Here is a 15,444-nt window from a genome sequence, read left to right on the forward strand (position 1 = left end):
ATCAGCTAAAAAAAAAAAAAAAAAAAAAAAAAAAACTTTAACCTGTGAGCGATTATTTATTAATTTTAGGAAAATATAGGCATGTCCTTTCTGTTTTTAAATAATTAAATTCATCCCCATTTACTTTCACTCAAAGTGCCTCAGCAATATTGATTTGATTTATTCATGTTAATCTTATTCATTAATTATTATTTTTTATTAATTTAATTAAATTTAACCAGGTTTGAAATTTCTGTTCTTAACTAAATTCACCACAAATTACCTCAATTTAAAGTGCCTGACCACATTATTTATTTCATTTTATTTGGTTTGGTTTTATTTTAACCAGAAGACATTTCTGATTTTAAAGTTCAAAAACAGGCCTCCCTTTACTTCCACATAAAGTGCATCACAACATTGATTTTTGAATTTATTGATTAAATGTATATTTTTATTGTTACTTATTTCTTTAACTTAATTTAGTTCATATTAAACAGGCATGATATTTTTGTTTTTAAATCGTTTACAAATTCACCCTCTTTTACTCCCAATCAAAGTGCCTCACACATCAACATCGATGTTTACCTTTTAATTTATTTCTTAATTCATTAAGGAATGAATTAATTCATGTACATGTTTCACAAGCTCGCCATGCAGATAATAAAGTGAGACGAATAGTATGCGTATTTGGCATACTGCCCAGGGAGAGGGATCCGAGCTCATCATTTGGATGGGTCGACGGTGAGGAGTTGATTATCTGTCCGTGATCCTCCACAAAATTTGTTAATAAAACATCGCTGCTCACTCCCCACTGATGCCGGATACAGACTTTATGCCTCTGGATAAGATTTGACCCCTGGTGTCATGCAAAATTAGGGCACAGCGACAGTGATCCTCATTGCCCCAAACTGGCTGGATCAACCTTGGTGTTGGTAGCTCCTCGACAAATTCCTCTCGGGAGGGTCCTGCTGTCTCAAGAAAGAGGAACGATATGGCACCCCAGCCTGGAGACGTAGAGCCTTCATGTGTGGTTACTCTAGGGGTCCTAGAGGAGCTAAGCACCCTGCATTCCCTTGTGCTTGACTATGCTCACTGAGTCTTGAGCACTTTCTACTAGGTGTCTGTACAGTTCTAATTGGGGAGTGTTTGTGAAATGGTGCTGTGATAGAGATATTGACCCTGCAAGCTATCCCATGTCAGTAGTAGCACAGGCTAGATATCAGGAGTCTACCATCAACGTTAAAGTTTTAAGTATTTTTTGTGTGCGTCTCTCTGAGAGTGTGAACAAGACACCCTGAAGTTGACCTTTCATTCTAATATTCGGAGGCAATTGTCACTCTTGCCGCATTATAAACTGCTTGTCAGTGTTTGCTTGCAATTTGCATGATTAACCACATTTGGCTAGTTTATTAAGCTGCCATTATTTCATAAGGTTTCAGAAATCACATTAAAAAAAAATATATATATATATAAATTTCATTTTTGTATTTTTTTAGTTTTTGTATTTATTAATATTTATGTATTTCAATATACTTCAACATTTTAATATACTGTTCAACTGAAAGTTTTTCTTTTGTTTCTTCAGTAAATAACACAACCTTTATTGTCATTTTCAGGCGCTGTTTTTTTTTTTAAACCAGTACCATTTTAAAAGTATAGATTTGGCACCAGCATTGTAAAAAACAAACAAACGATACCCAACCCTAATTACAATCATTAAAAGGCAAAAGCAGTATGAATTTATAACGTCACATTCAATAAGTCATCCTAGCTAGTGTTTGCTAATTACCATAACATTTTTAGCCTATAGTAAACTGCAACAATCCCCGTCGTTGGTCTTATCTATACCCTGTACCTCTGTAAAGACCCCAAAAATGCACTTTCTCAGCCCAGTCATCAACAAGCCTGAGCCAAGAGGCAGATACATCAGACTGCTGCCCGTAACAGCTGTTGAGATGGGAGTGAACTTACAAACTGGAAACAGAAATGCAACTTCTGTCACTACAGCAATGGTCGGGCAGCTGTTTTCATGATTTAGAAATAATGATAGATATACCAAATGTGATAAACCATGCAACTAACTGTGGTGTTGGAGTACCTGGATTTTGATGACAAGTATATGAGGATTTGTATATTGCAGAGCTTGGTCTAAAGTGGCAAATGAGGATTTGGAAATGATTGATAGGATTGACATTAACATCTGTGACCTTCCCAGCAAACAGGCCACCAATAGATGCAGGAAAAGCACCTCTTGCTAGTGGTTTGAGCTTGCAGCTAAAACAGGGATACAGATTAAGACTGAATTATTATCATTTGCAGTCAGCCATTGTTTATTACAAAAGAAAAACATTCACAATATAATTTATAAAGGTTAAAAATGGGGTACAAAATGTATAGTAATAACTGTCGTGACAGGCAGAGAGCAATCATGGCCATGAATTAACTGCAGCACTTTGCTGTCTCTATGAGGTTTCTTCAGCAATCTATGCCTGAATGCTGTGTCGCTGGAAATTTGACAACATACACACCACCCACCATATCTGATTTATATTTTCTAACATGTAATTAGGGATTCTACCAGACACTATCTTAAACGTTTTGACGTTGGCTATTGCTCTTTCTACATGCACTTTGTGTTTGGCTATTGTCTTTGCTATCTGAACATCTGGGACTGGCATGTGAAGATTTGCAGGAGGAGGAATGTTTAGTTGAAGGCCAAGCTCCTTCACATCTTTCTCAATGAGAAAGCCCTTGTCCACCATCAGCCCATCACCTCTCTTAAGGTGGCCACACTGAAGCAGACCTTTCAGTAAATCTTTGATTTCGCACCGTCTAAACAGCTCTTGGTCAGAAATGGATCCGTTGTATAGCGTAGATGCAAACATAAAGGAGCCATGAGGATCACAGGCTATCAGAGACTTGAGTGTGTTAGTAGACTTACGCTTAGAACAAGTCTGACTCGGTACTAAAGGTGAGCTAGGTTTCTCTATCTTTATCTCTGTGCAGTTAAGAATGGCAAAGGTTGTTGGAAACTCTTCTTTGTAGTTGTGGGGCATGTTTTCTGCAATGATGTCCCGGTGTGGCCAAACAGACAGATTCCCAAGCCTGTCATACATGAAGTCAATCCATGAACTGAATAAAGTCCTAACACTTTGCATGTCGCTTTGAAATTTGAAAGCTAGCTCTTCCAGGTCGAAGTTTTGTCTTAGTTTCAGAAGTACAAGTAGAAGCTGTTGACGTAAAGGCATGTGGCCGAGGTGCCTGTTCAGTTTATCACATGTCAAGGGGATGTGAGTTTCAGGGACCGTTTCATTATCTGGAAGGGCGAAAAATCTGCACAGTTCGTTAAATTGGTCGTAAGTGAATCCAGTGCAGTATTTGAAGTAGTTCGGGACACTGCTGTTATTTACAGTCTCTGGTGTCAGTGGGTAAAGAGCCTGGTGGGTTTGTATTTTCTCTCTTAGCAAGTCATTTTCTTTTTCTTTTTGAGCGAGAAGAGTCTTCAATCTTTCCAGTTCCCCCTGTGTTTCTTCTGTCTGGGGTTGGTCATCTGTGCACTCTGTAAACATAAGAATCAAATGATTAAAACTAGTGTTTTAATTTGTGTAGCTCCTGATTGATGACTACCATCTGGAACGCGCTCACTGGGATTTCTCAGATTTGATCAATGAATTCCAATTTAGTGTTTTGCCATGATTTTATTTTTCATAAACTAAGCAATCATTTATTTCAATTTTGAATAGAAATAAATATTACCAAATGTTAGAATTAGACACATTTTGAGGGTATGCCAATGATAACAGTAAAGAAAAAAAGAACGATGCAACTTCATCAAGTGACACGAGCGCAACAGTCAAACACGTCCATGTTTTCACAGAATAAATGCAAAAGCAGCGCAATTGAATAAAAAACCCTGTAAAACTACTACCGTGTGTTTTATATTTCATGTTTGCATCATGGTGATGGGCTGAAAGCTGCTGTTCATTTTTTTATACAGATCATTTATACGGTAGTTAACAATAGTCTACACGTGTTTACCTTCAGTCATTTTGAATTTGAATTACTGTACATAAAACACCCTTGTACCAGATGTAGTTGTAGATCATGCATCTTTATAAAGATATTTAACGAGTAAACAGGCAAACAACCCACCCACCCATGGAATTTTTTGCCATATTTCAATACTTCTAAACTGAACTTTTCAACTATTTAAATTGATTAAATTACTAAGAGTAAAATGGGTAATAATTCCTACTTAAATATACAGTGGGGCTCGAAAGTTTGGGCATCCCTTGTAGAATCTGTGAAAATGTGAGTAATTTTCTAAAAATAAGAGAGATCATACTAAATGCATGTTATTTTTTATTTAGTACTGTCCCGAGTAAGATATTGCACATAAAAAATGTTAACATTTAGTCCACAAGACAAAAAAATTGCTGAAATTATTAAAATATCCCCCTCAAAAGTTTGGGAACCCTTGGTTCTTAATACTGTGTTCTGTTACCTGATGATCCTCGACTGTCTTTCTGTTTTGTGATGGTTGTGCATGAGTCCCTTGTTTGTTCTGAACAAAACTGAGCAGAGTTCTTCAGAAAAATCTTTAAGCTCCTGCAGATTCTTCAGTTTTCCAGCTTCTTTGCATATTTGAACCCTTTCCAGCAGTGACTTTATGATTTTGAGATGAACCTTATCACACTGAGGACATTTGAGGAACTCAAACACAACTATTAAAAAAGATTCAAACATTCACTGATGCTCCAGAAGGAAACAAGATGCATTAAGAGCTGGGCGGTGAAAACTTTTGAACACGATGAAGATGGCCAAATTTGTCTCATTTTGTTGAAATATAATTTTTTTCAAAACTTTTCAAGTCACTGCTGGGAAGGGTTCAAATGTGCAAAGATGCTGGAAAACTGTAGAAATGTTCAGAACAAACAACCATCACAAAACAGAAAGACAGTCGAGGATCATCAGGTAACAGAACACAGTACTAAGAACCAAGGGTTCCCAAACTTTTGAGTGGGGTTATTTTAATAATTTCAGCAATTTTTTTATCTTATGGACTAAATGTAAACATATTTTATGTGCAATATCTTACTCAGGACAGTACTAAATAAAAAATAACATGCATTTAGTATGATCTCTCTTATTTTTAGAAAATTACTCACATTTTCACAGATTCTGCAAGGGGTGCCCAAACTTTCGAGCCCCACTGTATATTTACTATGTATATACACTCTTTATATAAGCAACATTTGCGTGTGTCCAGAAGAGCCGGAAAAATAGTAATTTCCTACACAATTATTTGCTATGGTTATTCTTACCATTTAATGGATATTGTGTGCATTATTTGTTTGCGAAATAAAATCACTGGTGAATAAAAACACTTTAGTATGGATATTTTTATCAGAGTATCGATACATTGATACTTCAGGATGGATTGACCCATCTCTATTAGAGAGATCAGTGTAACACAAACCCATCTTAATGAGCACAGTGCTCTCCTCTGTAGTGATGTCCTCCATTATTGATTCTGCTACCATCTCTTCTTTAATAACAATGGAAACGCCTTGTCGATCACACCTGTAAACATGATATACATGTTTAATATTTCCAAAATAATATGATAAACAAATGATAATATCCTCCTGGGACCAAGCAATAGACTTTTCCTCTGTGTAGGGGACATTATATTTGAGTGAATTGACTCCCATTATTGCACTTATCATTACGTTGCCCCAAGAAAACACATTAATATGCAAATTAGATGCAGAGTATGGATCGATTATGTATAATGAGGAAACCCTCTTATGGCCATTCTACACACATATTACACAAAGCAAAACTATATATCAAATCAATCTGTTACATCTTTCATAATATTATATATATATATATATATATATATATATATATATATATATATATATATATATATATATATATATATATATATATATATATATATATATATATATATTTTTTTTTTTTTTTTTTCATAACATAGTTGAGAATTATCTTTATACAAACTTTGGCGAAAAAAAAAGAAAAAAAATTCAGAAACCTAAAAATGAATTGTTGATAAAAAAAAATAATAATAAAACCCCACTGTTTTTGCCTATTAATGTCATCTTTTTTTTTTTTTTTGAGTCCTGGTGTCTTCTACAAAGGTCGCAGCATAATATATATATATATATATATATATATATATATATATATATATATATATATATATATAATTCAAATTTTTTCTCATATTTTAATAACATGCAAAAAAACTAAACAAAAAAAAACTAAATTCACAAAACGTTTTTCTGGATTGTATTTGTAATGTCATTAGCACAGAATCAATATATTGCATCAGAGTTATTATTTGCTGTCTCTTTCTCTAACACAAACACCTGATGTTTTCAGCACGGTCTGGTTTGCGGTCGTCTCGCAGTCCTTCTCTCGGTGCTTCAGACACTGTTGGTATCTTACTACGCTCATCTATCAGTGCTGCCACAGGGTCGGGATGAGCAGGGGTCGGCCGGCCCTCAACGAAGTGCTGTGGATTAATAACAGAGGAGACATCTCGGTCATCATAAATTATATCAAATAGTAAAAACTCAGAGGAATTCTGGGTAACAGCCAATTGGTGGTGGTTCGGTAGAGCGGAAAAAGCCAGAACAGAAACAGACTGAATAACAATGAAAGACAAGTCAAAGTGGAATGGACAAACAAAATGTTCAGCAATTGAAAAATATAAGTACACATTTGAGGTAGTTTTAGCCTACTCTGAGTATTTCCATTTCATGCATCTTTACACATTTACTATTACTATTATTAGTGACTATTCCTCCACTAGGAGTATATATATTGACTGCAAACATGATGATCTTACAGAACATGATGCATGCTGTGTCTGCCATTATTGTAGTGATACCATATACAATTAACAAAATATGTCTTAGTTTTTATCAAATTGATTTTAAAAATCAGTGATAGTAGGTCGCCATGGTTGTTGACATCACAGTGCATTCTGGGCTGTGACGTCGAATGGCTGCACCGATCGCTGCTTTGTTATTGTGATTCTGCCGTTACAAAAAAAAATATATATATAATAATCTGTTTAGCCTTTTCAATTTGAGTCAGAACAAGAAATCAGTGAGGATGAAAACATTGAAGACGTCAATTATCAAACCAATCAAAATGAAGACGGTTGGAGGGTTTATGAGGCGAGAGTGGGGCAAAATGGAGGGTGTCTCTGTGGCCGATGCTGACAGTGAAGGAGATCTCCTTCATATCCTCCATGGCAATCAAAGAGCCACACTTTATACAACGCTGTAGTCATTTTTAAAACTGTTCCTCAAAAACAACAAACAGCCTGTCTTTCTGGCTGTTGTCTGAAGTTTGAGATTCCAGGGTGCTTTGAGAGGGCTCAGAAATTAAATAAAAACACCCATCCATACATGCAGTACATCCAAAAATCAAATATAGCCACATAACTGCGGTCATCAGGCTCCAGGCACCAATGGCTTCAGTGGACGGCAATATGTATTCAATATCATTAGGACACATAAAAATTATGATAATAATTAATGATCAAAAAGCCTTTTGGAGACTCATTATGTCAAACTCTGTGAGTGTACCATGGATCTATGAATTCAAAAGCTTGCTTTACTAATTGATTGATTGATTGAAAAACTATTAAACCATTTTACTCTGATACCAAATTATAGTGCTTCTCACACTTAATAGTTAACAATTAGTTGCTAAATAAATTATGAGATTATGTGATATGTCATGAGGTTTTAATTTCCAAATTTTAAGACCTGCCATGGACCAGATGATTAGAAAAAAATAAAAAAATAAAAATATAATAATAATAATAATAATAATAATAATATTATATATATATATATATATATATATATATATATATATATATATATATATATATATATATATATATATATATATATACAGTATTGTTCAAAATAATAGCAGTACAATGTGACTAACCAGAATAATCAAGGTTTTTCGTATATTTTTTTATTGCTACGTGGCAAACAAGTTACCAGTAGGTTCAGTAGATTCTCAGAAAACAAATGAGACCCAGCATTCATGATATGCACGCTCTTAAGGCTGTGCAATTGAGCAATTAGTTGAATTAGTTGAAAGGGGTGTGTTCAAAAAAATAGCAGTGTGGCATTCAATCACTGAGGTCATCAATTTTGTGAAGAAACAGGTGTGAATCAGGTGGCCCCTATTTAAGGATGAAGCCAACACTTGTTGAACATGTATTTGAAAGCTGAGGAAAATGGGTCGTTCAAGACATTGTTCAGAAGAACAGCGTACTTTGATTAAAAAGTTGATTAGAGAGGGGAAAACCTATAAAGAGGTGCAAAAAATGATAGGCTGTTCAGCTAAAATGATCTCCAATGCCTTAAAATGGAGAGCAAAACCAGAGAGACGTGGAAGAAAACGGAAGACAACCATCAAAATGGATAGAAGAATAACCAGAATGGCAAAGGCTCAGCCAATGATCACCTCCAGGATGATCAAAGACAGTCTGGAGTTACCTGTAAGTACTGTGACAGTTAGAAGACGTCTGTGTGAAGCTAATCTATTTTCAAGAATCCCCCGCAAAGTCCCTCTGTTAAAAAAAAGGCATGTGCAGAAGAGGTTACAATTTGCCAAAGAACACATCAACTGGCCTAAAGAGAAATGGAGGAACATTTTGTGGACTGATGAGAGTAAAATTGTTCTTTTTGGGTCCAAGGGTCACAGGCAGTTTGTGAGACGACCCCCAAACTCTGAATTCAAGCCACAGTACACAGTGAAGACAGTGAAGCATGGAGGTGCAAGCATCATGATATGGGCATGTTTCTCCTACTATGGTGTTGGGTCTATTTATCGCATACCAGGGATCATGGATCAGTTTGCATATGTTAAAATACTTGAAGAGGTCATGTTGCCCTATGCTGAAGAGGACATGCCCTTGAAATGGTTGTTTCAACAAGACAATGACCCAAAACACACTAGTAAACGGGCAAAGTCTTGGTTCCAAACCAACAAAATTAATGTTATGGAGTGGCCAGCCCAATCTCCAGACCTTAATCCAATTGAGAACTTGTGGGGTGATATCAAAAATGCTGTTTCTGAAGCAAAACCAAGAAATGTGATTGAATTGTGGAATGTTGTTAAAGAATCATGGAGTGGAATAACAGCTGAGAGGTGCCACAAGTTGGTTGACTCCATGCCACACAGATGTCAAGCAGTTTTAAAAAACTGTGGTCATACAACTAAATATTAGTTTAGTGATTCACAGGATTGCTAAATCCCAGAAAAAAAAATGTTTGTACAAAATAGTTTTGAGTTTGTACAGTCAAAGGTAGACACTGCTATTTTTTTGAACACACCCCTTTCAACTAATTGCCCAATTGCACAGCCTTAAGAGCGTGCATATCATGAATGCTGGGTCTTGTTTGTTTTCTGACAATCTACTGAACCTACTGGTAACTTGTTTGCCACGTAGCAATAAAAAATATACTAAAAACCTTGATTATTCTGGTTAGTCACATTGTACTGCTATTATTTTGAACAATACTGTATATATATATATATATACACATACATACATACATACACATACACACACACACACACACACGGATTTCCTTTTGGGTGTCCGTTGTTTTTCACATGACTAAAAATATACATACCTTACACACATAAATCTACAAATACACACTTATATGATAAAAATTTTACACAAACATACATTTACACTAATACACAAGAGGGTAAAATTAAGAGTTTACAAAGCCAAGTATCACAGTTAATAGTTAACAGTGAGAACTGGTCTCAAAACTAAAATGTATCCTACACAAGCCTTACACTTACACTCACACAACTTATTTATTTACACATACAAATGTGCGGTACATACACCTTTGAAACTGCACACAAAAATATTATTATCGCGAGAAACTTTGCACACAAATGTTCCAAGGTACAAAGGTCCTCGCAATACTTTTATGAGAGAACACAAAAGCAGTGAAATGAACTTTTTCTCTCAGTCTGAACACTTATTCTCATCAGAATCGAGTTCACAAATCTGCATTCGTAAACTTGCCATTGAAAACCTAAAGTTAAAAAGTTAATTATTTTTTTACAAGCATGTGAAGTGGTTTTGTGTATATATATATATAATTAAATGATAATGGAAATGAACAGGATCAAAAGCTTTCATGAGTTATCCCACACGTTCCTGGACAGGCTCTCTGATGTGAGGATCAGCTGTCACTTCTGAGAGCCTCATGTCACTCTCACACCCTGCTGGCTACAACTGAGTAAGCGAAGAGGTTAAATATAGCGCAGCAGCAGTGGAGCAGCACACAATCACTGATAGAGCAGGCATGTGCAGCGCTGGCTTCACTGTCCCGCTCTGTGACTCACTTATTTTACAGCCTCCTAACCACTCAGTCATGCTTTCCTTCACTTGTTGACTCTTGGTTTGGAGCAGCTGCTTCTCAGAGGAGTAGCTCCTACAGAGGAGAGATCTTTGGATAATGGGTGCTCCTATCAGAAGAATGGGTCTGGAGTCTGTCTGAGCAGGAGCATACAGGACTACACTAGCCCGAGGATTAGGGACTGTGGGTAAGTGTTTCATTCAGAGAGCAGTGCGTTCTTGTTCTGTGGGACTTGTTTTCACCACTTTATTAATCATTTACTAATGAGTGGCATATATGATATATTGTGCAGCCTGGACTTTCACACATGTGAATGGCAACTGCAATACTTTCATATGCATGGGTGTCTTGGAGAGCAGTAAATTGCAAAGTAAAGCTATATAATGTATTCATGAAAACTGTGTACCATTCACTTTATAAAAGAAGTGCATTTCCAGTTGAAAACTTTAAATTGCAACATTAAAGTTATATAAATCATGTAAATCATTAACTTGCCATCAAGTGCATTTCCAGTGGAAATAGTTGAAGCATAAATGAACACCATTTGGAAATACACTATTCAAAAACTTGTAACAATTATTTTTATTTTATTTTTTCTTTAAATAAGTCTCTTATGTTCACCAAAGCTGCATTTATTTGATCAAAATATAGTAAAATCAACAGTATTATAAAATATTATTTTAAATCAAAAGAAGTGTTTTCTATTGGAATATATTGTAAACTGTAGTTTATTTCTGCGATCAAAGCTGTTTTTTTAGCATCTTAACTCTAATCTTCAGTGTCACATGATCTTCAAAAATCATTAAATCGTTCAAAAGATCAGCATCTATTTAAAAAAAGTTTTTTCTCACATTATAAATGTCTTTACAGACATTTTTTGACAATTTAATGAATCCTTGCTGACAAAAACTTAATTTCCTTTTTTTTTTTTTACAATATTAATCCATACTTTTAAAAAGGTAACGTATCACTATTTCCACAAAATTATGAAGTAGCAAAACTGTGTTCAACATTGAAATTAATAACAAAAGTTACAGAATTATTTCTTCAGGATCATGTAACCATAAAGGCTAATACAGGTGCATCTCAATAAATTAGAATGTCGTGGAAAAGTTAACTTATTTCAGTAATTCAACTCAAATTGTTAAACTTGTATTAAATAAATTAATTGCACACAGACTGAAGTAGTTTAAGTGTTCGGTTCTTTTATTTGTGATGATTTTGGCTCACATTGAACAAAAACTCACCAATTCACAACAAATCAGAATATGGTGACATGCTAATCAGCTAATCAACTCAAAACACCTGCAAAGGTTTCCTGATCCTTCAAAACAGTCTCTCAGTTTGGTTCACTAGGCTACACAATCATGGGGAAGACTGCTGATCTGACAGTTGTCCAGAAGACAATCATTGATACCCTTCACAAGTAGGGTAACCCACAAACATTCACAGAACGCTGTTCACAGAGTGCTGTATCCAAGCATGTTAACAGAAAGTTGAGTGGAAGGAAAAAGTGTGGAAGAAAAGGATGCACAACCAACAGAGAGAACCGCAGCCTTATGAGGATTGTCAAGCAAAATCCATTCAATTGAATTTGAGTGAACTTCACAAGGAATGGACTGAGGCTGGGGTCAAGGCATCAAGAGCCACCACACACAGACCGGGATTTGGCTAAAGTTGTTGTATTCCTGTTGTTAAGCCAGTCCTAAACCACAGACAACAGCAGAGGCATCTTACCTGGGCTAAGGAGAAGAAGAACTTGACTATTGCCCAGTGGTCCAAAGTCCTCTTTTCAGATGAGAGCAAGTTTTGTATTTCATTCGGAAACCAAGGTCCCAGAGTCTGGAGGAACGGTGGAAAAGCTCACAGCCCAAGCTGCTTGAAGTCCAGTGTTAAGTTCCCACAGTCTGTGATGATTCGGGGTGCAATGTCATCTGCTGGTGATGGTCCATTGTGTTTTTTTGAAAACCAAAGCCACTGCACCCATTTAACTGAGAAATTTTGGAGCGCTTCATCCTTCCTTCTGCTGACCAGCTTTCTGAAGATGCTGATTTCATTTTTCAGCAGGATCTGGTACCTGTCCACACTGCCAAAAGCACCAAAAGTTGGTTAAATGACCATGGTGTTGGTGTGCTTGACTGTCCCGCAAACTCAGCAGACCTGAACCCCAGAGAGAATCGATGGGCTATTGTCAAGAGGAAGATGAGAAACAAGAGACCAAACAATGCAGATGAGCTTAAGGCCACTGTCAAAGAAACCTGGGCTTCCAGACCACCTCAGCAGTGCCACAAACTGATCACCTCCAGGCCAACGCTAAATTTAGGCAGTAATTAAAGCAAATGGAGCCCCTACCAAGTATTGAGTACATGTACAGTAAATGAACATACTTTCCAGAAGCCAACAATTCACTAAAATGTTTTTTTTATTATTATTATTGGTCTTATGAAGTATTCTAATTTGTTGAGAGTGAATTGGTGGGTTTTTGTTAAAGTGAGCCAAAATCTTCAAAGTTAAAAGAAACTAAAGACTTAAACTACTTCAGTCTGTGTGCACTGAATTTATTTAATACATGAGTTTCACAATTTGAGTTGAATTACTGAAATAAATGAACTTTTTCACATCATTCCAATTTATCGAGATGCACCTGTATATTCAATCAGAAAACAGTTATTTGAGATGCTAATATTTCATTAGACTGCTACTATCCTAGACTGCAGGTATTACTGTAATGACAAAACAGATATTTCTTTCTTGACAATGACAAGATATAAAAAAGAGAAAAAAGAATGAGATTGTTCAGTTTTGTCTGGAGGGTAAAGATGACAGTAATTCTCAACAGCACTGGCCCGCTGCTTTACGGTTCTGAGATTTTCTCAGGTGTGTCTCTGGATGTGTTCATAGACGGTTGGCTCATTGACTAAGTATGTGTACTGTATTTTATCAGTGCCTCATCCAGGTGTCTATTAATACTAGGGCTTGAACATGAACTTGGATATCCACCCCTTTGGAATGGCTTTTTAAAGAGCAATCCAATGATGTCACGTAAGCAGAGAGGTCTTGGTTTTGGTTTACTGATGATGAACTCTATTCTGCTTCTTCAGGGGTTCAAGCACGTCGAGTTACAGTGGAATGTAACCTGTTAGAAAGGCATTCATGGCTATCACTTACATGTGTGGCTGTGGTATGATATTAGCTGATATTCCAGAGACCGTCTTTATCATTTTAATTCAGTCATTTTCAAGGTAACATGCCTTACATTGTTGAATTGCAGGTCACGGCACATGCTGCAGTTATACTTTGTGTTTTATACACTTCTGCTCATAAAATTGGAATAATTAAGTTTCTTAAATGTAATGCTGACTTACAAGAACCAAGTCAGAAATGCAAAATTGTTTAACTGTTTTCTGTTGTAATATCTGTTCAAATGTAATGTATTTCTGTGAAGTGCAGCTGTATTTTCAGCGTCATTCCTCCAGTCTTCAGTGTTACATGATCTTCAGAAATCATGAAAATATGCTGATTTATTGCTCAAAAAACATTTCTGATGATCAGTGGTGAAAAATGACATAATATTAACATTTTTGCTTATTATTGTTGAGACAAAAACATTCCAAACTTCAGAGTAATTCATAAAAATTAATAAAATAATTTTATTTAGCAAGAATGCATTGAATCAATCAAGTTAACATGTCAACATGTGAGGTTAACAAAAAGATATGTCTCAAATAAGTGCTATTCTTCTTTTTAATCAAAGAATCCAGAATTGTTCCTTTTTGACATTTTCAACATTTATAATAATAGAACAGTTATTTCAAATTGTAGTAATATTTCACAATATTGCTGTGTAACTATATTGTTTGATCAAATAAATGCAGCATTGGCAAGCATAAGAAGCTTCATTTAAAAACAACTGACTATATATATATATATATATATATATATATATATATATATATATATATATATATATATATACATACATACACACACACGTTGCTTTAGTTACAATTCATAAAATTTACAGGGAAAAACATGCAGCTTTTAGAATAAAGCAAATTACTATTTAAAATGTGCTTATAAAAGTATACCATATTATATACAATTATATTATATTATATATAAAATTGTTCCATTGTATAATAAATAAAATGTCATTATATTATATATAAAAAAATACAATATCAGCCAATTTAAATGTCCCAGTTTATTATCATTCAAGTGGTTATTTACATTATAATATAATATAATATACATATAATATTTATGTTTGTGCATTTAGAAGACGCTTTTATTCAGAGTGACTTACACTGCACTAAGGAATTCAAAGCAGTATTTTATCAGTTCATACATTCCCTGGGAATCGAACCCATGACCCTGGCGTTGCAAGCACTATGCTCTACAGTTTGAGTAACAGGATGGTAAAATGTTCCTAAATGTAACTTTTCTTGAAATACATCATCTCTTTTTTGATAAGTTATTTTTGCACTGACCTTAACATTTAACCTGAGCACTGAATTTTTTAATAATCACTGCACACATAAATATTTATTTTGTATATTTTTTTGGCGGGATAAAGATCAGTTCAGCTGAATGTCATTGCTCTCCAAAACTGCTGTGCCCTGTTAAACACTCGGCCTGTAGACCCAGTATTTGCGAGTAGCATACATACTACAAGCTGAAATCCAATAAGACAACTGCTCCAACTGAACATAAGTTATGGATGGATGATATTAATAGAAGCAGATGACTGTATACAGTAAGATGAACTGGGCAATATTTATTCATACAGTAATAGAAACCGATTGCAGATGATAAAATTATATAGAAGAGAATAATAAAACAGAGGTTGTGCGCTTACTACTGTAATGTTTGTGTCTGTTTTACTGTTATCAGAGTGAAAGGTAACTAGCATTAGTTGATAGACTTTGACCTTCTTCCCTCCTCTGTGTCCATCAACCAGGTCATGTGTATTGTGTTACCTGCAGAGCTCTTGTTTTTTAAGTTTTTA

At 35.2% G+C, this 15,444-nt stretch overlaps 2 protein-coding genes across 3 annotated transcripts in view; one reads left to right on the forward strand and one right to left on the reverse strand.

Moving 5' to 3' along the window:
* Nucleotides 1-2,291: 2,291 nt before the first annotated feature.
* LOC127976465 (uncharacterized) overlaps nucleotides 2,292-15,444 on the reverse strand; it is a 20,372-nt gene continuing 7,219 nt past the window's right edge. The window contains exons 2-4 of the mRNA XM_052580899.1: nucleotides 6,381-6,526; nucleotides 5,459-5,562; nucleotides 2,292-3,538 (exon numbers count right to left, since the gene is read on the reverse strand). Coding sequence (XP_052436859.1) covers nucleotides 2,463-3,538; nucleotides 5,459-5,562; nucleotides 6,381-6,526 — 1,326 coding nt within the window. The 3' untranslated portion in view covers nucleotides 2,292-2,462. The remainder of the gene's footprint in view (nucleotides 3,539-5,458; nucleotides 5,563-6,380; nucleotides 6,527-15,444) is intronic.
* Nucleotides 10,351-15,444, forward strand: part of LOC127976464 (filamin-A-interacting protein 1) — a 19,117-nt gene continuing 14,023 nt past the window's right edge. For both annotated transcript variants that reach the window (XM_052580897.1, XM_052580898.1), the window contains exon 1: nucleotides 10,351-10,623. The gene's annotated coding sequence lies outside the window, so the exon portion shown is untranslated. The remainder of the gene's footprint in view (nucleotides 10,624-15,444) is intronic.

This window comes from Carassius gibelio, chromosome B17 (assembly GCF_023724105.1).
Source record: "Carassius gibelio isolate Cgi1373 ecotype wild population from Czech Republic chromosome B17, carGib1.2-hapl.c, whole genome shotgun sequence".
Classification (NCBI taxonomy): Eukaryota; Metazoa; Chordata; class Actinopteri; order Cypriniformes; family Cyprinidae; genus Carassius; species Carassius gibelio.